We start from the raw sequence: 26753 nt of genomic DNA, 5'->3' as shown, positions 1-26753 counted from the left end.
TAGACGTGGACACGATATACGAGATAATATATATACAAGGATATTCATTGCAACATTGATTATAAGAACAAAAGACTGGGAGTCAATGTCTGTCAATAGGAAATTGCTTAAAAAGTGATGGCAGAATTTTATGCTGGAATAAAATGGAGCTATTGAAAAGAAGTGAGGCAGCTCTGTATGCACTTTTTCCCCCAGTGGAAAAAGCAGTGTGCAGAACAGGAGTGCATAGTACGCTATCATACGTGTGAAAAATAAAGCAATACACATGTGAATGTGATTTTATATTCATGTAACATCTTTATGTTCATACAAGGACAGATAAGACACTTGTGTCATCATAATCGCCTCAGGGGAGGGAAAGAGTTCACTTGAGTTACAGGAGGGGAGATGGGCACAAGGATAACATGGTTTTCATTGTCCTGTCTTTTCAAAGATAAAAAACAAAATAATTGTTTTAAGATTTAAAAAAAAAAAACAAGGCCACACTTTGTCCTGAAACAAAATGATGTAGAATATTTAACAGGTAGATATATCTTAGTGAAGTTACGAGTCTTATGATTGACCAAAGAATTCTATGGCTTCTAAAGAGAGGAGACCCACCAAGGGAAGACTTTAGACTTACCTTAGACTTCTCCACACTTTCTGATCAATTCTGTTGATCATAAAAAGATGATAGTCAGTTCAGTTCAGTCGCTCAGTCATGTCTGACTCTTTGCGACCCCATGGACTGCAGCATGCCAAACTTCCCTGTCCATCGCCAACTCCCGGAGCTCACTCAGACTCATGTCTGTTGAGTTGATGATGCCATCCCACCATCTCATCCTCTGTCGTCCCCTTCTCCTCCCACCTTCAATCTTTCCCAGCATCAGGGTTTTTTCCAATGAGTCAGTTCTTTGCATCAGGTGGCCAAAGTATTGGAGTTTCAGCTTCAGCATCAGTCCTTCCAATGAACATTCAGGACTGATTTTTAGGATTAACTGGTTTGATCTCCTTGCAGTCCAAGGGACTCTCAAGAGTCTTCTCCAACACTGCAGTTCAAAAGCTTCAATTCTTCGGTGCTCAGCTCTTTATAGTCCAACTCTCTAATCCATACATGACTACTGGAAAAACCATACCTTTGACTAGACGGACCTTTGTCAGCAAAGTAATGTCCCTGCTTTTTAACATGCTGTCTAGATTAGTCATAGCTTTTCTTCCAGGAGCAAGCGTCTTTTAATTTCATGGCTGCAGTCACCATCTGCAGTGATTTTGGAGCCCAAGAAAATAAAGTCTGTCACTGTTTCCATTGTTTCCCCATCTATTTGCCATGAAGTGATGGGACCGGATGCCATGATCTTAAGTTTTCTGAATGTTGAGTTTCAAGCCAACTTTTTTCCACCCTCCTCTTTCACTTTCATCAGGAGGCTCTTTAGTTCTTCTTCACTTTCTGCCATAAGGGTGGTGTCATCTGTGTATCTGTGGTTATTGATATTTCTCCCAGCAATCTTGATTCCAGCTTGTGCTTTATCCAGCCTGGCATTTTGTATGATGTATTCTGCATATAAGTTAAATAAGCAGGGTGACAATACATAGCCTTGATGTATTCCTTTCCCGATTTGGAACCAGTCTGTTGTTCCCTGTCAAGTTCTAACTGTTGCTTCTTGAACTGCATACAGATTTCTCAGGAGGCAGAAAGGTGGTCTGGTATTTCCACCTCTTGAAGAATTTTCCACAGTTTGTTGTGATCCACACAGTCAAAGGCTTTGGCATAGTCAATAAAGCAGAAGTAGATGTTTTTTCTGGAACTCTCTTACTTTTTCTATGATCCAATGGATGTTGGCAATTTGATCCCTGGTTCCTCTGCCTTTTCTAAATCCAGCTTGAACATCTGAAATTTAACTTACTTTTGAAGCCTGTCTTGGAGAATTTTGAGCATTACTTTGCTAGTGTGTGGGATGAGTGCAATTGTGTGGTAGTTTGAGCATTCTTTACCATGCCTCTCTTTCGGACTGGAATGAAAACTGACCCTTTCCCATTCTGTGGCTACTGACGTGTTTTTCAAATTTGTTGGCATATTGAGTGCAGCACTTTCACAGCATCATCTTTAAGAATTTGAAGTCATTCAACTGGAATTCCATCACCTCCACTAGCTTTTTTCACAGTGATGCTTCCTAAGGCCCACTTCACTTCACACTCTAGGTTGTCTGGCTCTAGGGGAGTGATCACACCATCATAGTTATCTGAGTCATAAAGATCTTTTTTATATAGTTCTTCTATGTATTCTTGCTACCTCTTCTTAATATCTTCTGCTTCTGTTAGGTTCACAGCATTTCTGTCTTTTATTGAGCCCATCTTTGCATGAAGAGGGCTTCCCTTGTGGCTCAGCTGGTAAAGAATCTGCCTGCAATGTAGGTGACCTGGGTTTGATCCCTGGGTTGGGAAGATCCCCTGAAGAAGGGAAAGGCTACCCACTCCAGTATTCTGGCCTGGAGAATTCCATGGATTGTAGTCCATGGGGTCACATAGGTCTCTGGTAGCTGGCCGTGATTGTACAGTGGTTAGTACTCTGTGTTTTGGCCGCAGCAACCTCGGTTCGAGTCTGAGTCACAGCATTGTGGCAACAATGGCACAGCAAGGGGCCTCTCTTTTCAAATTCCTTTTGGGGCTTCCCTGGTGGCTCAGATGGTAAAGTGTCTTCTTGTAATGCAGGAGACCTGGGTTCGATCCCTGGGTCAGGAAGATCCCCTGGAGAAGGAAATGGCAACCCACTCCAGTACTCTTGCCTGGAAAATCCCATGGACGGAAGAGCCTGGTAAGCTACAGTCCATGGGATTGCAAAGATTCGGACATGACTGAGCAGCTTCACTTCCTTTCTCACTTTGCATGAAATGTTCCCTTGCTTGGTATCTCTAATTTTCTTGAAGAGACCTCTAGTCTTTCCCAATCTATTGTTTTCCTCTATTTCTTTGCATTGATCGCTGAGGAAGGCTTTCTTATCTCTCCTTGCTTTTCTTTGTAACTCTGCATTCAAATGGGTATATCTTTCCTTTTCTCCTAACTTTTAACTTTTCTTCTTTTCACAGCTTTTGTAAGGCCTCCTCAGACAACATTTTGCCTTTTTGCATTTCTTTTTCTTGGGTATGGTCTTGATTCCTGCCTCCTGTACAATGTCACAAACCTCTGTCCATAGTTCTTCAAGCACTCTGTCTTATCAGATCTAATCCCTTGAATCTATTTGTCACTTCCACTGTATAATTGTAAGGGATTTTACTTAGGTCATACCTGAATGGTCTAGTGGTTTTCCCTACTTTCTTCAATTTAAGTCTGAATTTGGCAATACGAGTTCATGATCTGAGACACAGTCAGCTCTCAGTCTTGTTTTTGCTAACTGTATTGAGCTTCTCCATCTTTGGCTGCAAAGAATATAATCAATCTGATTTCGGTGATGTCCATGTGTAGAGTCTTTTCTTGTGTTGTTGGAAGAGGGTGTTTGCTACGACCAGTGCGTTCTCTTGGCAAAACTCTATTAGCCTTTGCCCTGCTTCATTCCATGCTCCAAGGCTAAATTTGCCTGTTACTCCATGTGTTTCTTGACTTCCTATTTTTGCATTCCAGTCCCCTATAAAGAAAAGGACATTTTTGGGGGGTGTTAGTTCTAGGTCTTGTAGGTCTTCATCAGTTCAGTTCAGTTCAGTTCAGTTCAGTTGCTCAGTCGTGTCTGACTCTTTGCGATCCCATGAATCACAGCACGCCAGGCCTCCCTGTCCATCACCAACTCCTGGAGTTCACCCAAACTCATGTCCATCGAGTTGGTGATGCCATCCAGCCATCTCATTCTCTGTCGTCCTCGTCTCCTCCCGCCCCCAATCCCTCCCAGCATCAGAGTCTTTGCCAGTGAGTCAACTCGTCGCATGAGGTGGCCAAGGTATTGGAGCTTCAGCTTTAGCATCAGTCCTTCCAATGAACACCTAGGACTGATCTCCTTTAGAATGGACTGGTTGGATCTCCTTGCAGTCCAAGGGACTCTCAAGTGTCTTCTACAGCACCACAGTTCAAAAGCATCAATTCTTCAGCGATCAGCGTTCTTGACAGTCCAACTCTCACATCCATACATGACCACGGGAAAACCATATCCTTGACTAGATGGACCTTGGTTGGCAAAGTAATGTCTCTGCTTTTTATATGCTGTCTAGGTTGGTCATAACTTTCCTTCCAAGGAGTAAGCATCTTTTAATTTCATGGCTGCAGTCAGCATCCACAGTGATTTTGGTCTTCATAGAACCATTCGACTTCAGCTTCTTCAGCATTATTGGTTGGGGCATAGGCTTGGATTACTGTGATATTAAATGGTTTGCCTTGGAATCAAATGGAAATCATTCTGTTGTTTCTGAGATTGCATCCAAGTACTGCATTTGGGACTCTGTTGACTATGAGGGCTACTCCATTTCTTCTAAGGGATTCTTGCCCACAGTAGTAGATATAATAGTCTTCTGAGTTAAATTTGCCCTTTCCAGTACATTTTAGTTCACTGATTCCTAAACTGTTGATGCTCACTGATATGTAATACCTGGCATTTATATACCCTACACTATGTGTCAGGCACTGCTTTGAACATACCACCAATATATTAACTCATTTTATCCTCTTAGAAAAGAGTTAGGTACTGTTACTGCTCCTGTTTTACAGATGGAGAAACTAAAGGCTAGGAAAGGCAAACAACTTTGCCCAAGTTCACAGAGTAACTAACTGCCAGAGCCAGAATTTGAACCCAAGAAGTCTGGCTCCAGAGTCCATGATCTTACAATTAATATCTCTTATATAAGAATTTTTCATAATTTTAAAAGTGCAAACATAATTTTTTTAAAATAAATTAGTCTAATTCCATTTTTGTAGAATTTTATTTATACATTCATCGTGTCTGGACTAATGTTTTACCAAATATGATCTCTGAGAAATAATATCTGGTGAAATTTTGGATATGTTTGTGACTTCTTCTTTGTGCTTTTGTATTTAAACACTAAGCATTGCAATGCCTAGTGCTGCAGGTGCCATGGTCTACAAGAATGACTTCTAAACTGTGCCAAGCCACCTGTGTGTGCCAAGCGGCTGGCAAGGCTCTCAGAGGAGATTAGCCAACTGGGGAGTCATTACCCTCTCTCTGACTCTTCAGTCGGGTAATTGGCTTTATCCACTGAAGCCATCTGATCATGTCAGTGAAGTACACGGTTAAATACCTGAACCTTAAAACTCAGTGGAGAGGAAAGTGCTCTGTAAACAGATTTGTTCCTGTGCTATATTCTTCCTGACTTCCTCAGGGCACTCTCTGCAAAACCAGGAGGTGGCTTTCATGCCGATTAAATGTAGGGATTAAGGGATTCCTAAAAAAGCTAACTCAGGGCCAGGCTTTCTATGGGAAGGTGTTTCTGTGGCCTTGGTATCAAGGAACACATGGGGATTTGAATCAGAGAAGAGAACAAACACAATCTCCCGAACAAACTCTGTACAGCTCTGGAGTGTCATTTTAAGTTAAATAGAAAATAGCGGAAAGTGAATAACACTGTACAAAGTGTTAGAATTGCAGACGTTAGAAAAGAAATTAAATTACCTAATCTATCCCTTTCTGGGTCACTGTCTATGGAACCCCTCCCCCAGTCCTTTAGAAAACCTTTTTAAAAATTTTTCTTAAGCAAAGGACATTTCCTACTTATCTAGGAAGAGCGTTTAGCAATCTAATTTATTTTCAGTTTTTATATGATTTTCAGAATATTTTATAATAGCTATTCATTGCAGACTTTCCTTTCACAACTCCTCAATCCTTAGAACCTCACAACGTTTATCAAAATCTCTTCTTTCAAATCATTTTCCTCCAAATTTTCCTTGCTTTCATTTTTAACTATGGAAACATATGTGCGTAGAGACTGAGATAGAGAAAGATACATACAGATATTGCTATCAGTATGTCAGCTGTTTATGTAAACTGTGGATGCATGGTTATGGATAAAGTGTGTGTGTGTGTGTGTGTGTATTTACATATATGTGTGTGTGTATGTGTTTCTTGCTAATATGTGTGTCTGTATGGATGTATATGTATGCGTGTGCACACAAATATATGTAAATAACTTTGGTTTTCCTAGTGCATACATCAGGTTGGAAACGCATAGTGTAGAGGTTGGTTAATTCCCCATTATCTTTTTTTGTAGCCTGTTAAACTGGAGGTCGGTGAAGTAAAAGACCTGCTGGTCAGATTTGACCCTTCCTACAAAAATGATCTGAACAACTGGGTGGCCGAAGAAGTCTTAGCCATCAAGTATGTGGAGCACCCTCAGGTGGACATCCTGCACCTGCGTGGAGAAGTGAATTACCCCAACCTCACCTTTGAGACCATGGAGCTGGACTTTGGCTGTATCTTGAATGATACCGAGGTGATCCGCTACATCATGATCACCAACTGCAGCCCCCTGGTTGTGAAGTTTCGCTGGTTCTTCCTGGTGGACGATGAGGAAAATCAGATAAGGTACCAACCAGCAGGGCAATCCTGCAGAGCTCCCCCGTGCTTTCATTTTTTTAAATCTCCTTTGGACTTTGCACGGAGTTTCCTGTATTCTGAGTCTTGGTCTTCCATGAATATTTTCCTTTTTTAACTTTTATTGCTTTCTTTCTGGCTTTGCTGGGTTGTCTTTGCCGCATGCGAGCTTTCTCTAGTTGCAGCAAGCAGGGGCTACTCTTTAGTGGCGATGGCTGGGTTTCTTATTGTGGTGGCTTCTCTTGTTGCAGAGTACAGGCTCTAGGGTGTGTGGTCCTTCAGTTGTTGCAGCTTTGAGTTCTAGAGCATAGGCTTCAGTAGTTGTGGTTTATGAGCTTAGTTGTTCCACGGCACGTGAAATCTTCCCAAACCAGGATTGAACCAGTGTTGCCTGCATTGGCTGGCAGATTCTTAACTGCTGGACCACCAGTGAAGCCCTCAATAATACTTTTCAGCTGGGATAAAGTTCCACAACTAATCACTAACAGAGGAACAAAGAGCCATGGTCCCTCCTAGTTTCACAGGAAAAACAGATAAAATATCCTTGAAAGCCCCAGTTGCCACCCGATGAACAAAGTGATATCCCTAAGCCTGCTCTAATTTTGAATCTAGTGGTTGGATCATTAGCGATTTATCACTAAAAATAGTCTTGATCAAGTTTCCTTATTAAGCATTTCAAACCCAAAGCACAAACTGTGAGTAGGACAATACATGAGCTATGTGCGCCCGTGAACTCTACCTTCTGCATATTTCAGTGGGATTTGTTCTGGCCCATAAATGTACATTATATGTATAGACATATACGTGGGAGATGGCAGGCACTGAAAGGGAAAAGCTATCTTCACAATATTTGGGTTTAGAAGTGTCCCTCCTGTTCAATTAGAAGCTAAATCCAACTTAATTTGAAAAACACTCCTTTACAGAAATGGAAACAGCCTATTTCAGTCAGGCCTTGGTAATAGTTTCATCTGGGTCAAAAGCCACATTGGGGGCCAGGATGAATGGCCTTCTGCGTGTTTCCTTGTTGGATGTTTGGACAGCTCAGTTTTCAACACCTGAATATGAATAGCCGTTCTTAACTGGGAACATCTCATGTTGTTTCTTGGCTAGTCGATGCTTCCTATCCACAGTCCTCATCTTGTGTATGACAGCCATCCTTTCCTTTAGCGTGCCTGTTTCCATGGTAACTATGGCTTGCTCTGGATATCTTCCATAAACATCTGATAATAACCCAGTGTAGCGCCGAAGCCGGTTCAGGGCCTGAGTGATGGAGCCTACTCATTTAGGTGCCAACGACTGACTGTTCAGGTTTGGGATGAAATTTTGTAGATGGTGAATATTTAAAATAATTATGGAAAAATCAGTCAACCCGACCTAATGAGTTTCAAATACCAGATTGTATGAAGTTATTCAGATGTAACACAGCTAAATGAATTTATTCCATCTGGGAGCAGGGGATATGCTTTATTTATTTTTTTGTTTTCGAGAAGCCATTTCCATAATTTAAAATAATGACATTTTGAAAATGTACTTGGCCAGTACTAGAGGTGATACACTTAATTTTTCATTGGCTTAAGCACTCATTTGACCTTTATTTCCCTTTCTTCTTTGTCTTCTAATATCTTGATATTGAGCCTCTTGCTTATATTTCATTTGTTCATTCAGAGAGTCTCTCGGAAACCATTTGATAAGTAAATCTTATACACCAAATACTTTGTGAGGCATCAGAGATACAGAAGTAAGACATGATCCCTGGACTGAGGCTGTTGGGGAAGCAGGTGTGTAAACCACGGTGGGCACGTGGTGGTGCCAGGCTCTCTGAGAGGCCACGGGGTTGAATGCTCACAGGAGTCAGAGAAGACTGCACTGAGAAGCATGGTTAAATGCTCTAGTCAGAGAAGCAGGGAAACATTCTCAGTTACAGAAATAGCATGTATGGAAGCTAGGATTCATGGATTCTGTTGCAAGTGATAGGAAGCCTGGCTGTATGTAAAAATGAAAAACAGAGCTCATTCACTGGTTCCCACAGCTCAAAATTCCAAGTTCATTTTGGCTTCTGGCCTGGCTTAAAGGAAAGACTCAAAGAATGTCCCTGGTGCCAGTCTCCCTGTCTCAGCTCTGCTCTCCTTCACGTGTTAACCGTGTTCTCAGTGCTGCCAGCACTCCTGGGGCCATGTCTGTGAGATTCTGAGCCACGGGAAAGGAAGATGAGCCTTGGTCCCAGAACTTCTAGGAGATTCAACGCTGATGGGGCCATCTTGAATCACCTCTCCTGTCCCCTCCCCTTACCAGTCCCTGTCAGGAGAGAGTGAAACACTTGATTAGCACTGACCTGATTGTGTGCCCCATGCCAAGGGCTGCACTGGTGACTCAGAACCACATGGACTGAAAGGGTGGGAGTGGGGCACATCTGCAGACAAGAGCTGCAATCTGGGGGGAGGAATGCAAGAAAAGCAGATGGTACACACTTGTCAGTGTCCACAGGGGCCTCAGCACAGACTTCATCGGTCGGGGGCGGTCGGGGAGAGGAGTCTGGGCAGGTAGACTGGCAGAACACGTGAGAGGCCTGGGATTCCATGATAAGGACTTTAGACTCTTTCTTGGAGGCACTGGTGAGATATGTAATCAGGAGAGTGACAGAGACAGGTTTTCTTGGAAAAATAACCCTTAGCAGCATTCAGCACAGTTGTCCAACCCTTCCTTCCAGAAACATAATTCCTTTCATATCTTGAATAGCACCATACTCTCCTGCTTTTCCTCTTGTCCCTTCAGCTGACTACTCTGCAGCTCTTGGCCAGCAACAGCTGGAGTTGTAGGGGCACAGGGCTCCCTCCCAGGCCCTCTGCTCCTCCTGGAGTCGCACCACCCACAGCTTCACTTAGCTCCTGTGGCAGAGGCTTCCGAATGTGTCTCTCCTCCTAGAACCCTCAGAGTTGCAAGTTTGCCTTCTTGATGTCTCCTCTTGGCTGTTTCACAGGTGACTCATGTCTGGTGTGCCCCACTCCAAACTCAGGCTCCACTCCCTCCCTGCTTCTCCTCCAGGGCCCTTTTCCAGTAAATGACCCCATTGTCCTCCTGGGAGGCATCCAGATTTCTTCCTCTTTCTTATCCCATGTACCCCATCAAATCCATCACCAAATTCTACCTACTCCACCTTCTAAGAACCTCTCAGTCCCATTTCCATGTTTGTTACACTAATTAAAGATAACTTTGCCTCTTGCCTGGACCGTTGTGACAACCTCTGACCAGGCTGTCTGTCTCCACTCCTGTGCCACAGCCCATCACCCCCTCCGCAGCCAAGTGATGAGCACATCACTGCCATGGTTTTCAGCTTTTGAGGACACCCATGCTTCTTGAGATAAAGTACAGATACTCACCGTATTCTTCAAGGCTCAACATGCACCACCGCTACGTTCCTCTCCGAGTTTTCCTCACTTCACTGTCCTCTACCACCTTGGCATCTTTCTGTTTGCTCACATGCCAGCCTCTTTCCTGCCCAGTGCTGTTGTTACCTCACGCCCTCTCTCTGCTGGAAGCTCTGCCTGCTCACCTAGCTAGCCCTGCTGCCTCGTCAGGTCTCTGTTTAAACTTCCTTCCCTGAGAAGCCTTCTCTAAGACCCTTCCCTACTGGAGGTCCCCTGTCATAGGCACCGGTAGGCCGTCTCCTCCATGACTCATCACATTTGAACTCTGGCTAATGTTCAACTCCCCTGCTGGCTCTTAATCCCTGTGAGACTAGGGAGCACATCTGATCTGTGGCCTCTTTATCCCTGGGCCCGGCACAGTCCATAGCACAGAGTGAGTCCTCAAAGAATGTTTTGTAATTAATCAACTTCTCTCCCTGCCCCTGGTGTTTGTAGTGAGAGGAGAGTCATTTCATAACTGGTTTAGCATTCTTTTCTGTCAACTTCCTGGCACCTGCCAAATGGAAAGGTTCAAGGCATAAATGTCACCTTGCATAGAAAAAAATGCCACTTGCTGTCCAGACAGACTCTGTCTGTACAGCCTGTCAGAAAAACATGAACTGCTCATTGACTAAAGGTCACTTTTATCAGATATACTAACACAAACCTTTCATTTCCAATCAGAATTCCTCTAACCCTCACAACTAATAAAAGAAACAAAAGCATAAAAGAGGATTTTCTTTATTAGACAGAATATGAGGAGACCTGGACACTCAATATTCTTGCCTGTCACAGCACACATATATCACACCCAAGGGAGTGTGTGTGTGTGTGTGTGTGTGTGTGTACATGTGTGTAGGCATGTGTCTGTGCATTTGGGAGTTTGTGTATATGTGTGAGATTTTGTAGGCAATTCTGACTCAGACATTCAAAGCATCTCTCTTGTTTGAACATAATTTTTGTTTCAAAAATTTTTCCATCTCATGTCACACATGGAAACAAAGAAGTGAAGTGGGCAAGTGTGTTTGGTAAGCACTCTGTAAGCCTGCCATTGTCTGAAACCCACTCATCTATGTGAGTCCCTGTGCATGACAGGGTTCTAGACTGACTCTGGTAGATGACAGTCCAGTTGCTTACATGTAGTGAGGAAGCTGGGATGACATATCAGGGCTGGGCACGGCTGCCGGCCTGGCCAGCACTGTAGGAATGTACCCTTTCTTTGGCCTGACTGCTCAGCTGGATAAGAACATGATATTTCATGGCATCCATGTAGAAGGAGAGCAAAGGAACACTCACACTCAAACCAGGCTTTGCTCTGAAGAGACCAGAGAGAGCCAAGCAGATGCTGTCTCAGCTGGCATCTGTGCCCAGACTAAGAGCTAGAGGCTGACACGATGTTAGAACTTCGAGCATGTGGGCCACATGGTCCCCAAGGACAGCTTTGCCTTTTCATTTCCAAATCAGATTATAAATAAATCAAATACAAGAGCCTCAGGGAGCCCAGCCTGACAGCAAAAGAACATGTGTTGTTCTCACACTGATTTTTCTGTGGTGAGCGTCATTTATCCAATACTGTGATTGTAAGAGGAGAGTGGAAGGGCTGGAAGCACGATAGAGGGACTCTCATTGCCTGGAGGCTTCTGTCTGTTTCTTCATCACCCCTCACTTTCTCTTGCGTTGATAGGGAACTTTTTAAAGACATGGAGTCAGTGGTACCTGAGGTCCTGGGCTGTGGAATTGGACATGGCTGGTTAGAATCCTGGGTCTGTCCTCCTAAATGTATGACCCTGTGCCCTGGTTTACTTACATGAAAAAGGGGGTAATGCAGAAACCGAAAAGTGTTGTTGTGAGCACTAAGTGTTTATGAAGTGCATGTGTCTCCAAGATGACACTTGAAAGAAAAATCTGCAGTTGGTGGCTGTTTTCAGGTCTCAAAGGGTTCCTTCTTCTCTGTTCCTTCCCACCAAGTGCTGCTAAGTAAAACCCTCCCCAGGACCCTGAAGTGTTAGAACCACAGGATCTTTAGACACCGAGATAATGGACTCAGACCCCTTTTCCTTCTAAAGGATAGAAACTCACTTCCCTGTACCAGGCCACATTCATCAAGGCTGAAGCTGAGCCTTCACAGGCCACAGTCCGAGTATGGGCAGGATGGCCGGGCCCAGCATGCCTCCCTGTCCTCCCCACCACTCCTCTCGAAAGACAGGTAAGCCCAGACTCACGGTCAAGGACAGGCCCTTGCTTTGCCCAAGGGCCCAATCAAGAAAACAAAAATGTTTAGGGGGAAAATAAAATGAGTCTTTAATTTTCTTTCAAAACAAAAATAATTTTATTGAGTCCCCTGGGGCAGGCACTGGGTATCCTTGCACCCCAGCCTTCCAGGGCTGCTCAGAATGCGGAGAACCTGGCCTCTGAGGCAGCCTCCCACTCAGCCACCTGCCCCACCTGACCTGGTGGATGGCTGAGGGTCCCTGAGCCTTGGCTTCCTCATCTGAAACGAGGGCAATTGTAATAGCACCTCCCACATATGGATATGGTGAGGATTGACTCCACCCCTACTTAGAGTTCTTAGATCTTCACCCATACATAATAAATGATCAGGAAGTGTCGGGTGTTATGGTCATTCCTTTATTGAGGAAATTAGTGGATTGGCACCCCAGTGCAAACACAGGACCTATTTGAGAAGCAGGGTCCCAGAGTTGGCTTGGAGATATCTCTTGCTGGCCTGAGCATTATCCCTTTCATAAATAACCCTCTCTCTTCCCCACAGACCCTTAACCTCTCGGAATCCTTTAAACTTATGCAGTCATGGTTTTTTCTTTTCGGCCTTCCAGGAAGTTTGTACAAGAAATTATGGAGCCTGAGGGCTGGAGGGCAAGCAGCTCTGTTGAGGGAGCAAGAAGGTCAGGAAAGGGAACAGAAGTGGCCACAGATGGCTTCAGGCAAAGTGCCAAGTCAAGCCCTTATGCCCCTCTCACCCACCCCCACTTTTTGCTCTAATTCTCCCCCTGCTTGCATTTGAGCCAGAATGATGATTTTACAGCCCAAAGAATGAATCCAGGGGCAACAGGGACTAACCCTTCACCTGTATTAGCTTCCTTTTGCTGCTGTAACAAACCACCATAAGCTGATGCTGGCAGGAAGCAGACAGCACAGCTAAAGGATTAGTCTAGACGAGATTAAGAAAGAGAGTGGAGGCCTGAGGGATGGGGGTGAGACTCCTAACCAGAACCTCTGTGGCCTCCCTCGCCAGTTCAGGATGTCCTGTGACCTATTCTTCTGAGTCATGTATGGCTGAGGGTTGAGGGGCAGTTGACCTAAGAATATCCCCTGAGCAGTGGGGCACAGGTACTGGGGGTTAGAACTTTAACGTAGTATTTCAGGGGGGACCTTGAATTCAGCTCATAACAGTCTTTAATTTAAAAAATTTAAATCGGCAAATGTATGAGTAAACATTCGAAGAGTAAAAAGGTCATGATGTCAGAAGTCTATGAGCCAGGGAAATGGTAACAATATGACTGGAAGGTTCTGCAGGGCCAGTCAGGTCATGCTAAGAAATTTGATTCTTTTTCAAAATGTAGTGAAAAACTATGGAAGGGTTTAAAGTAAGAGAGTGACATGGGCTACTGTGAACCGGAAACAGCAGTCCTTAGAATAACTGTAACTGCAAGAGGTCATTATGAGCAGGCCCGTTAAAGGAGGGGCAGACTCATTAAAGACACTCCTATGGGTATACTTAAGAAAGAAGGAAGATTATCTGATATAATGTCTAAGATTCAAGAAAGATTTCTGAACTAAGAAAATGGTACATTATAGGTAAACTTAAACTCCATTAACTACATAAAATTATAATAGTAATGTAAAATCTGGGGGATAAATATCATATCAATATAAGACTGAAGTACTGTTCACTATGGAAGAGGAGAAATCAAAGATTTTAGGTCTTTGAATTGTTCCAGAAGAGGGAAAAAGTAAAGGGGACAATTACAGTCAATCCAAAGGTAAATTTAAAAATTAGGGGAAGGGGTGACATGGAGAAGATACAGAGAAAATGTTTTAAAAATTACAAAATAAAATGATAAAATAAATCCAAATGTATCAGTAATTGAAATCAGTGTAAATTAAACTAGCTAAGAAAATGGCTGTGCTTCTGGATTTTACTCACAATTATTTTAAAAAGAGATATCTGAAAAATAAGGACATGGTAATGTAAAAGGATGGGAAAAGATAAAACAGGCATATCTTGAGGTGGAGTTCTGACAAACCTATGACACATCAGTTAAAATATACTTAATTTTGTGTTATCATTTTTTAATTCTTATTGGTGAATAGTTGGTTTACAGTGTTGTTTCTGTTGCACAGCAAAGTGAATCAGTTATATACACACATACATCCACTCTTGAAAATTTTAGATCCTTTTCCCGTTATAGGTCATTACAGAGTATTGAGCAGAGTTCCCTGTGCTATAAAATAGGTCCTTACTAGTTGTCTCTTTTCTATATATAGCCAATCCCAATCTCCCAATGTATCCCTCCCCTCCTCCCCGCTTCCCCTCACTCCCACCCTGGCAACTGTAAAAATAGACTTTAAAACAAAAAAAGCATTGCTAGAGATCAAGAAAGTTACTAGGTCATTTTTTAAAAGTTCAGTTCACCAGAAAGATATAATAAATCTAAACTCCCACATGTCTCAAAACATAACTTCAAAATACTTAAAGCAGATACTCAGAGGACCACAAGTAGAAGTAGACAGATCCACTGTCTTTAATAACACTCTCTCAAGCAGACAGAAAATCAGCAAGACTATATAGTTTGCAATGCCCCATGGAGTAGCCACCAAGGCTCATATAGCTATTTAAATTAAAATTTTTTAAATTAAAAATGCAGCTCCTTAGTCACGCTCACCAATTTTAAGTGCTGATAACCACATGTGGTTAGTGGTTATTGTATTTAACACCACAGATATAAAACATTTCATCACTGCAGAAAGTTTTGTTAGACAACTCTGCTACAGACAACTTGAACACAATTACCAGGCTCGATATAATTGGTATATGTTGAACATCCCACTAAGAAAAAGCTCGTCCAGCCCTATGGAACATTTATGAAAAATTACCATATTCTAGGGCTTAAAGCAAATGTCAGCAAATATGTTAGAAATCGATAACAAATAGATGTTTAAAAACAAACAAACAAGTACATAGGCTTAGACATTTTAAAATACAATGCTGAATAATCTAGAGTGAAAAAATCACAGTGAAATTTAGTTAATACTTAGATTGAATGAGGGGCTTCCCTGGTGGCTCAGCAGTAAAGAATCCACCTGCAATGCAGAAGATGTGGGTTTGATCCCAGAGTTGGGAAGAGCCTCTGGAGAAGGAAATCACAACCCACTCCAGTATTCTTGCCAGGAAAACCCCGTGGTCAGAGGAGCCTGGCAGGGGTCACATGGGGTCGCATGGGGTCACAAAGAGTCAGACACAACTTAGTAAATAAACAAGAACAACAGATGAATGAGGATGGAAAAAAAATTAAGTGTAGTTATAAAAAATTTTTGTTGGATTATAGTTGATTTACAATGTTGTGTTAGTTTCAGATGATTCAGTTATGTATATACATATATTCATTCTTTTTCATCTTCTTTTCTCATATAGGTTATCACAGAATTTGAGTAGAGTTTCTTATGGCTATATAGTAGGTCCTTGTTGGTTATCTGTCTTTTATATAGTAGTGGTGGTTGGTGGTTTAGTCGCTGAGTCGCGTCCAACTCTTGTGACGCCATGGACTTTAGCCTGCCAGGCTTCTCTGTCCATGGGATTTTCCAGGCAAGAATACTGGAGTGGATTGCCATTTCCTCCTCCATTATATAGTAGTTCAGTTCAGTCGCTCAGTCGTGTCCGACTCTTTGCAACCCCATGAATCACAACACGCCAGGCCTCCCTGTCCATCACCAACTCCCAGAGTTCACTCAAACTCATGTCCATCAAGTCGGTGATGCCATCCAGCCATCTCATTCTCTGTCGTCCCCTTCTCCTCCTGCCCCCAATCCCTCCCAGCATCAGGGTCTTTTCCAATGAGTCAAGTCTTCGTATGAGGTGGCCAAAGTATTGTATGTGTGTGTTAATCCCAAACTTCTGATTTGTGCCCCCACCTCCCCATGCTTCCCCTTTGGTTTTCAATATCTGTAAGTCTTGTTTGTTTTGTAAATAAGTTTATTAGTATCATTTTAAAAAATTAGATTCCACATATGAGTGATATCATTTGGTATTTATCTTTCTCTGTCTTTAGTGTGATCATCTCTAGGTGCATCCATTTTGCTACAAATGGCATTATTTTGTTCTTTTATGGCTGAGTAAATATTCCATTATGTGTGTGTACCACATCTGCTTTATCCATTCCTCTGTTGATGGACATTTAGGTAACTTCCATGTCTCAGCTACTATAAATAGTACTGCAATGAACATTGGGGTGCATGTATCTTTTTGAAGTATGGTTTTCTTCAGATATGTATGCCTGGGAGTGAGATTGAATCATATGGTAGTTCTGTTTTTTAAGGAATCTCCATACCGTTCTCCATAGTGGTTGTACCAGTTTACATTCCCACAAACAGTGTAGGAGGGTCCCTTTTTCTCCACACCCTCTTCAGCACTTACTGTTCGTAGATATTTTGATGATGGGTGTTTCGACTCGTGTAAGATTATACCTCATAGTTTTAATTTGCATTTCTAGTGATAATTAGTGATATTGAACATTTTTTCATATGCTTTTTGGCCATCTGTATATCTTCTTTGGAGAAATGTCTGTTTAGATCTTCCCATTTTTTGATCGGGTTGTTTGTTTTTTTGACGTAGAACTGTATGAGCTGTTTGTATACTTTGGCGATGAATCCCTTATCAGTCAGTCACTCTGTTTGCAGATATTTTCACCCATTCTGTGGGGACAGGCCAGGCATGCTGCTCAGCATTTTTGAATGCACAGGACAGCCCCCAACAACAAAGAATTATCTATTCAAAATATTGATAGTGCTGCCATTGACAAACTCTACTGTAGATGCTTATGTTACAAAAGAAGGGAAGCTGAAAATTGAGTTGAATATTTACACCTTTAGAAGTTGGGTAAATCGATAATAAAGTCAAAGAGAATAGACAGAAGGAAATACTAAATGTATGACCAGAAACTAATGAAAGAGAAAATTAAATAAAATACAAAGAATCAACAAAGCCAGGAGTTGGCTATTTGAAGAGACTATCAATAAAATTGATAGATTCAAGCAAGACTAACCAAAAAAAAAAAAAAAAGACACAACTATTGCTAGGAATACACAAGTGACATAACTATGATTGTAGTAAATATTAAAAAGCTGAAATTTTCGTGAGTAACTTTATGGAAAATTTTGAAAAATTGGATAAAATGGATAAATTCTTAGAAAAATACAACTTTTGAAAACTAACTTTAAAAAAAGAAATCCAAATGGTCTTTTAATCATTGAAGAAATTGAATAGTTTCAAGTCTTTCTATAATAAAACACTAGTCCTGATAGACAAAAGCAAGTTTTTCCAAGTATTCAAGGAACAAATAATTCCAAACTTACACAAATTATTTTTTATATTACTTATTTTATTGAAGTACAATTGATGTATAATATTGTATAAATTGCAGGTGTATAATATAGTGATTCACAATTTTAAAGGTTATACTCTATTAATAGTTATTATAAAATATTAGCTATGTTTTCCATGTTATACAGTATGTCCTTATAGTTTATTTTATACATAATAGTTTCTAACTTTTACTCCCTACCCCAATATTGCCCATCCCATCTGCCCTCTCCCCACTGGTAGCCACTATTTTGTTCTCTGTATCTGTGACTCTGTTTCTTTTTTGATATATTCACTAGTTTTTTGTATTTTTTAGACTCCTCAAATATGATATCATATAGTGTTTGTCTTTCTCTGTGAGACTTATTTCAGTTAGCATAATGTTGTTACCATCTATGTTGTTGGAAATGGCAAAATTTCCTTCTTTTATGGCTGAGAAGTATTCTATTATACACACACACACAGACATATATACACACCACATCTGTATCCATTCATTTGTTGATGGACACTTAAGTTGCTTCTGTATCTTGGCAATTGTAAATAATGATGCTATGAACACTGAGGTACATGTATCTTTTCAAATTCATGTTTTGGTTTTTTTTTCAAAATATACCTAGGAATGGAATTGGCAGGTCATACGATAGTTCTATTTTTAGTTTCTTGAGAAACCTCCATACTGATTTTCACAGTGGCTGCGTCAATGTATGTTTCCATCAGCAGTATTTGAGGATTCCCTTTTCTTCACATCCTTTCCTGCATTTGTTATTTGTGTTCCTTTTTATAACTCTTCTGATAGTTGTGCAGTGATAGCTCATTATAGTTTCAGAAATTTGCATTTCTCTGATAATTAATGATGTTGAACATCTCTTCGTGTGCCTGGTGGACATCTGCATGTCCTCTTTGGAAAAAAGTCTATTCAGGTATTTTGCCCATTTTTAAATCAAATTGTTTGTTTTTCTGATGTTGAGTTGTATGAGCTGTTTATATATTTGGGGTATTAACCCTTTATTGGTGATACCATTTGCAAGTATTTTTCTTCCATTTAGTATGTCTTTTCATTTTGTTGATGGCTTCCTTTGCTTACACAACTCGCAAACTTACATAACTCTTGAGAAATAAAAGAGAAAATATTACTTAAGTCATTTTTTGAAACTAAACTAGCCAAAACCAATTAAGCCAGATCAGAGACATAAATATTTCATGTCATTATCACTCATTAATTTAAACATGTGAATGCAAAATATCCACCAAAATGTTAGCAAACTGAGTCCAGCAAAGGATAAAAAGATGGAATATCATGACCAAGTTGGGCTTATTCCAGGAATGCAAGGTTGATTCAAGATATGAAAAATCTAAACATTCATCACTTTACTATTTTAAAGATATATGGTCCTTTCAATAGATTAAGGAAAAACCATTTAATAAAGCCAAACAACTGTTCATGGGAAAATTCCTCAACTCAATCAAGGAGAACTTGAAAAACAATAATATGTTAAAACTATTTCCTTTAATATCAAAAACAAGACAAAGTTGCATTTCTATTCAGTAATTTACTAAAGAGCCTGGTCAGTGCAAGAAGATACAAAAGTAAATAAGAGAGGCTAGATTTGGAAAGAAAGAAATGAAGCTGCCATGTTATGATTACTTATATAAAAAACTCAAAATAATCCATAGCAGATTATTAGAATTAGGAAAAGAATTTAGTGAGGGTGGTGGATGGGTATGAGTTATAAAAGTCAAATGCATTTCTGTGTACCAGCAGCAAATAAAAAAGAGAATGCAAAATTTTAAATGTAGGAATAAACTTAACAAAAACTGCAAATATCTCTATGTATAAAATAATTTTATTGAAACTCTTTTTAAAAGACATAAATACAAGGTGACATACTATGATCTTTGCTTTAAAAGACTCGATTTGTTAAAGATGTTATATTTCTCCCCCAAATTACAGTTTCAATGCACTTATAATCAAAATCCCAACAGGTTGATTCTAAAATATTAATAGAGCAAAGGGACAAGACTAGTCAAGTCCCTCCAAAGTGGGAGGTCTTTCTCTACTGGATAACACATTAGTATGAAAATATAGTGATTTTAATAGTGTGGTATTGGTGCACAGATAGGCAAGTGGACTAAAGAACAGAATAAAGTCCAGAAACAGACCCATACATGTATGGAAACATAACTAAGTTGAAATCATAAAACAAAGGAGAAGGAATGGTATATTCAGTGAATGATCTAGGGACAATCCACTATCTGTGGAGGAAAGAAAGCCTAAATGCATCCCTAAACTCACACTATACAAAAAATTAATTCCATATGGGTTGAAGATATGAAAGTCTGAACTTTAAATATGAAAAAGATGTGGGATGATGCCTTGATGATCTCTGAATAAAGGGGAATTTCTTAAACAAGATAACAAAAAGCACAGAACCTTAAAGAAACTTTTTATAGTTTCTGCCTTAAATTTGAGAACTTTTATTCCTTTTTACACCATAGAAAAGAATGAAAGACGAGTTACAAACTGAAAAAGGTTTCAGCATACACATTACCTTCAAATTATTAGAGTCAGTTCAGTTCAGTTCAGTTCAGTCGCTCAGTCGTGTCCGACTCTCCGCGACCCCATGAATCACAGCACGCCAGGCCTCCCTGTCCATCACCAACTCCCGGAGTTCACTCAAACTCATGTCCACAGAGTCGGTGATGCCATCCAGCCATCTCATTCTCCGTCGTCCCCTTCTCCTCCCGCCCCCAACCTTTCCCAGCATCAGAGTCTTTTCCAGTGAGTCAACTCGTCTCATGAGGTGGCCAAAGTATTGGAGTTTCAGCTTTAGCATCAGTCCCTCCAATGAACATCCAGGATTGATCTCCTTTAGAATGGACTGGTTGGATCTCCTTGCAGTATAAGGGACTCTCAAGAGTCTTCTCCAACACCACAGTTCAAAAGCATCGATTCTTCGGCGATCAGCTTTCTTCACAGTCCAACTCTCACATCCATACATGACCACGGGAAAAACCATTGCCTTGACTAGACGGAGCTTGGTCGGCAAAGTAATGTCTCTGCTTTTTAATATACTATCAAGGTTGGTCATAACTTTCCTTCCAAGGAGCAAGCGTCTTTTAATTTCATGGCTGCAATCAGCATCTGCAGTGATTTTGGAGCCCAAAAAAACAAAGTCTGACACTGTTTCCACTGTTTTTCCATCTATTTCCCATGAAGTGATGGGACCAGATGCCATGATCTTTGTTAGAGTACATAATACATAAACCATGCCTTTGAAGGAAAAAGCATGTAATTCAATTTTAAAAGGGAGGAAATGAGCAGTTATTTCACAGAAGAGATCTGAATGGCCAGTAAGCGTATCAAAAGATGTTCCATCTTGTTAGTAATCTTGAAAATGGAAATTAAAACAACAGCTGGGCACCATTGCACACCCACCATATTAAATGCAATACGGCCATACTGAATGTTGTTGAGGGTGTGGAGGTTAGAAGCAGATAATAGGAGTGTAAACCAACACGATTACTTTGGAAAGCAACATGTCACTCACTGATCATTGATCCTGAACATGCCCAAGGCTATGCCTATCTGGTTTTGTACCATCTTTCTTTGGTTCTGCTTCTGTCCTCAGCCCAGTTGGTCAGTACGTGCCATCAGTTTCTCCTCAAAAGTGTTTGCTGGATCGGTCCTTTCTTTTAGCTTCTAGCCGCTTTCTTACTCAGGCATCCCTCCTTCCAGGTTCCCACCACACTGCTAGACAGCTTGCTTCCCTCTAGCCCACACCACATACTGGTTTTCTTCAGGCTACCGCTTTCATCATCTCATTTCCTTCTCCTGACATCTGTTGCTTTTCAAGGCCAGACTTGGCATCTGTGCTTCTCTCCATCAGTAATCTCTCTCTTACCAGAGAGAGAGATTTTTGGCCTCTAGCTTTTTGCCCCCAGCACAAGTGCTCCACATCTTGAAAAGCCCTCCTCTTAATCCTCTTGTGTCAGCCACCATCTCTGTATGAGGAAACAGAAGGAAACAGTACACTCGTCACCCCTTTCACTCCCTGATTCGATCTAAGCTGACTTTTGGCCCGTCACTTAACTGAAACTGCCTGTCTAGAAGGTCAGTAATGATTTCAAACCCAGTTGAGGCCCTTTCTCACTCCACAGTGTTCCTTGACATTCACTCTTGTTTTATTGGGAAATTACATCATGTAGGCAAAAGCATGTATAACACATGCACATAACTTAAGAATAATAATGAATTCAACACCTACATCTCATCACCCTCATCATAAATATAACACCATTGGTAAATCTGAAGCCCCTGATGAGAGAGAACAAGGTGAGGTCAGCCCCCAGCCATCCTGCTTATCCTCCATGCTGATGCCCCTGGAAGCCCCCCAGGCCTCCCATAGCCCATTTATCTAGAATCTCCTCTCCTACTATGATGGGCCAGCTAAAAACAGGGGATCAAATTTGCCTCTGGGACTAATGGGAGGGTTTCACACCATGTTTCAAGTCTGAGCTTCCAGAAATAAGTTCTTGCCTTTGTAGTCAGCCTGCAAGTGACTCCAATCCAAGAAAAGGGCGATTTTTCACTCTCTTCGTATTTTACTTAAAAGTAATCACCATGTGAGGAATCATACAGTCTGCTTCTGTTTGCAGTTTAGTTTAGTCCAATTTCCTGAGATACATTACCCCATAGAGAAATGAATTGGGCTGCCTTTTCATTTCAATTTTGAGTGTTATAAAACTTTTAGTACTGTTTTTATGTTATTATAGAAGAATTCTAGTTACCTTATTTTAGATTCATTCTTTTTAAGGCATCTTCTCAATGTCTCAAATTCAGTGGAGGGCATCAGGCTTTTAGATATTCAGTGTGAACTAAGCTGGCTTCTAAAGGAATCAGTGGAAAGTTTTAGGTGCACATCTGAACCTGAGGTAGGATGACATCTGCTTGCTTCATATAGTGATCTGATTTATCCACATGTTTGTATTAATTAAGATTTCCCAACTCCCGCAAAGCTAGCTATATCTACTAAGAGCCAGACATTAAAGAAATTGACAATTTTTTAACGTCTGGCCCTTAGTAGATATAGCTAGCTTTGGGGGAGTTGTGAAATCTTAATTAATACAAACATGTGGATAAATCAGATCACAGGGAGCTCTGTTCAATGTTATATGGCAGTCTGGATGGAAGGAGAGTTTAGGGGAGAAGGGATACATGTATATGTATGGTCAAGTTGTTTTGTTGTTCACCCGAAACCATCACAGTGTTGTTAATTGGCTATACCCCAATAGAAAACAAAAAACTTAAAAATTTTTTTAAAAAGAAATTGACTTTAAACGCTGTCCTGTTTTGGAAACATTTCTGAAGAGCTTTGAAGCTGATTGTAAGGGAGATTTCACCACCTGTTCGGCAGCCTTCCTAAGAGCATGTGGCAGTGGAGACACCTTCTGGAGCTTTTATAGAAGTGGTCATTTATCACAGAAATCCCTCTGGAGAGCTTCAAGGTAAACTCTGGGCACACCCCTCCACTCTTACCTTCCAGCAAAACTAGGAAGTCACTTCAGGGGCAAGGTCAACTGTGTCTTGCTTTCCATATTTAGATACAATCAGAATGGGTCCCTCCTCTTCCAGAGAAAGCTTCTAGACAATGCACTGTATGTTCCTTATATTGTAGATTCCAATTACTTTTACAATGGGAAAAAAAAGCCTACTTTATGAGTCACTGCCTTGGGCATGGCCTGGCATGAAGTAACCAAGGAGGAGCCTTCTCCTGTTGTCCAGTAAAGTGTGAAGAGCATCAACCTTGGAGCCAGGCTGACTTAGCTCAGTCACTGACTTACTCTTGAGTTTTGTCATCTGAAGACTGAAGACCATCATCATACCTACCTCATCAACCTGTTGTGAGGATTTAACTAGGCAGTCCTTGAAAAGGAAGTGAAAGTATTAGTCATTCAGTCATATCCGACTCATTGCAATCCCACGGACTGAAGCCCACCAAGCTTCTCTGTCCATGGACTTCTCCAGGCAAGAATTCCGGAGTGGATAGCCATTCCCTTCTCCTGGGGATCTTCACAACCCTGGGATCAAACCCAAATCTCCTACGTTGCAGGAAGATTCATTATCATCTGAGCCATCTGGGTCAGGAAGATCCCCTGGAGAAGGGAATGGCTACCCACTCCAGTATTCTTGACTGGAGAATTCCATGGACAGAGGAGTCTGGTGGGCTTAAGTTCACGGGGTTCCAAACAGTCAGACACAACTGAGCAGCTAAAACACAGGCAGTCCTTAGCAAGTGCTTAATGTAATAGTTGAGAGAGAGTGAGAGAGGCTAGTTGTTGGCTGCGGTTACTTTATTAGGGTCTGTCTCAGTCCATTCGGGCTGCTGAGACAACTACTGCAGACTGGGTGGCTTAAAACAACAGACATTTATTTCTTACAGTTTTGGGTAGGGAAGTTGTTCTTAAAGAACCACGGGTGATTCGGTGGGTAGCTGCAGGGAGATCCATTGTTCTGGAAGCAGCAGCTCCTTTTGAGAACCTTTAAAAGCACAGTATGAGTAACTTGAGTCTCGGCTATCCCATTGTGTCTCACCAACTTCCACCTTAGAACAGGTAGGCCAGTTGGAAGCATTCTGGGATATAACAAAGGGCTCGGGCAGGCTGCTTTCCATGTGAGAAAGTGTGTAGGTGCCAGATGGCAGCAGATGATGGTGATGACAGTGCTGTTGACAGTGTTGACAATGATGGAGACTAGAGAAGCAATGAGTTGGGGGTCAGGGCTGGCCACAGTGGAGGTACGCATGACAGGAGAGGGCAGATAGCAGCCACAGCGACAGGAGAGGTGCTCATCCTCCTGCCGCTTGATTTTTAGTGTTTTCACATGCCTTTTCCTCTTGGTATTGGGCAGGGAAAGTTGCCAAATGTAGGGGGAACATGGGTGATGGTAGTGTGGCCCCTCCGGTCTCCTCCACTGTTCTCCTATTTCCATCCCCTCTATCTAGCCAGCCACTCATCCTTGCTCATGGACAGGCTAGGGAGGCGGCAGCAGGGGGTTGGACCTTGGGCTGTGGTCTGTCAGGATGAGCTCCTCACCCCAGGGCCATGGTCCTGCCATCCTACCTCCTAATCTGCACAGGAGCGTCCCACTCTGTCTCCATCCCCATCTCCACCTCCTTGACCAAGGCTGCCATTATCCTTTGTCTGAATGTCTAACACTGTTTTCTGTGTGGGCTTCCTGATTCTTATTTTGTAAAAAAAAAAAAAAAAAAAGTCATATAAAAACAGAGAACATCACATTGGGTTCTATTTTCCATCACTGTTTATGGCATGGTTCACAGGTTTTGTCGTGCTAGGGCTGTCCCCTTCAAATCCCTGCCCCTTTCTACAGCCCAAATGAACTTACTGATTGTTTCACTTCCCCATTTAAAACGTTTTGGAAGACCCCCCATTTTCCTGAGGATAAAGTCAGCTCCTTAGTGAGACTTACTAAGACCCTTCAGGGTCAAGCCTTCTGCTCCCCGCCCTCCCCTTATTTTGAAAACAAAATGAGAAAATGACCCACAGCAGTGACTGGTGTCCCATCAGTGCTCCTACCATGGTTCAGAGGTCCAGCTGGAGTTCCAACAATTCAAAGTTGTGAATGTGTGCTGTTCGACAAGACTGATTTCATTGTTGAGGTATTTTCTCCTACAGTTATACCTCCTATTTCCATTGCTTTAATTTATAATCTGTGCTACATTAAGCAAACCATACATCTTTACTTGTTAGATCTTATCAGGTGATTTTTTACATTCCCATTCTTCCTCTCCGCTATCTGACCTACGCTTCTCTCAATTTCTTAAACCACCCTCTCTCTTTCCCTCCTGCCTGCCCTTCCTCCAACACTGCACCTTGCAAACTGCCCTAGCTTAGATAGCCACCCCCCAATTCCTGCTTCTAAAGGGGGCAGATTATAATCATCACTTTAAATCACATTAAAAGTAGGCAAATTTCGGAGCCTCTCTGAGCACAAACACAAAGCCTCAGCCACGTTTCCATATTTGTTGCCCGGCTTTGTGGTCTTACACTTGCTGATCTTTCCACATTGGGAAGCAAATGACAGACGAAACAGATGGGACTTGCTCAGCACCTTCCCCATCAGCACTCGCTCTGCCACATGAGTGGGAGAGGCGGACTGCAGACATGCACGCAGGGAAGACAGCCTGCCTTAGCCCTTCATCGTGGCCCAGAAGGCAGATTCCCACTGGCCACCCATGCTGAGGTGGGACACAACTGCATAGCTGAGACTGCAGGGGATGCAAAGCATAACCTCCTGGGCAGCTCAGGGCGGGTGAGGCAGCTCCCACTGAGCCAGGGCAGTGCTCCAGGGAAAGGTGTAACCAGCACCACAGCACCCAGGGATGGGTGCGTCATCCTAGTGCAATCTAGCCTGCGCACCATCAGCCTCTGCTGCTGTCAGTAATTTCAGAAAATATTAAACATGAGCCAAATAAAACATACCTGCAGGACCTTTTTATCCAGCCAGTGGCCATTTTCACCCTGTTATATGGACGCTCCCAGGATCCAAGTTTCGATGAATCAGCAAATTAAAAGTCACTGTCTACTACAGGGGTACCCCTCTTTTTCAAGACCTTGTCTGCACTGCAGAGACTTCAGCGGCTGTGCATCGTACACCATTCCATCTCCAAATGTGGTCTAAACCACAACACACAGCATTACCTGAAACACCAGCCTGTTCTTTGGGGTTTTGTTTTGATGGAACACTGCATCGGGTGAAGGGAGACCAGGAAAGAAGAGTGGTGGACTTCTTTTAATTTGTAACACAAAAGATTGCATCGATTGTAACTTACCCATGAATTGAAAATAAAATAAGAAAAAGGAAATCGCTGAGCCCTAACCAACGTGGCTGACGGACAGTGTGTCTGACATTCACACAGCCCTGTCACAGCTGAGGGGAGGGTTTCTTTGCTGGCTCCTTCAGCAGTCCTGACGTGGGCAGCTCTGCAACTGGGGCAGTATTGATTTTCCTTGTTTGCCACGCATTCTCTTTTAAAAATAACTGAATCTAATCCTGTTTGGGTCAGCATAACAGGAAAGTAATCATCTGTTCCTGAGAGCAAAATGAAATTTGATCCAAAAAACTCTCCCAACATTCTATTTCAATTCTTTGAAGCAGGTTTTTCATTTTAATGATAAGTTACAGCCTTCATTATGATGAAGCTTTCTCTGTCTCCTGCCTGTTAGCAGT

General features: G+C 41.9%; 1 protein-coding gene across 1 annotated transcript in view; it reads left to right on the top strand.

Moving 5' to 3' along the window:
• HYDIN (HYDIN axonemal central pair apparatus protein) overlaps positions 1-26753 on the top strand; it is a 415120-nt gene that overhangs the window by 273663 nt on the left and 114704 nt on the right. The window contains exon 24 of the mRNA XM_088830541.1: positions 6180-6493. Within this exon, the coding sequence (XP_088686667.1) occupies positions 6180-6493 (314 nt within the window). The remainder of the gene's footprint in view (positions 1-6179; positions 6494-26753) is intronic.

This window comes from Moschus berezovskii, chromosome 22, assembly GCF_049115385.1.
Source record: "Moschus berezovskii isolate FMDL1 chromosome 22, NW_MosBer_1.0, whole genome shotgun sequence".
In the NCBI taxonomy this organism is placed as follows: Eukaryota; Metazoa; Chordata; class Mammalia; order Artiodactyla; family Moschidae; genus Moschus; species Moschus berezovskii.
This window is presented reverse-complemented; position numbering and strand designations above follow the sequence as displayed.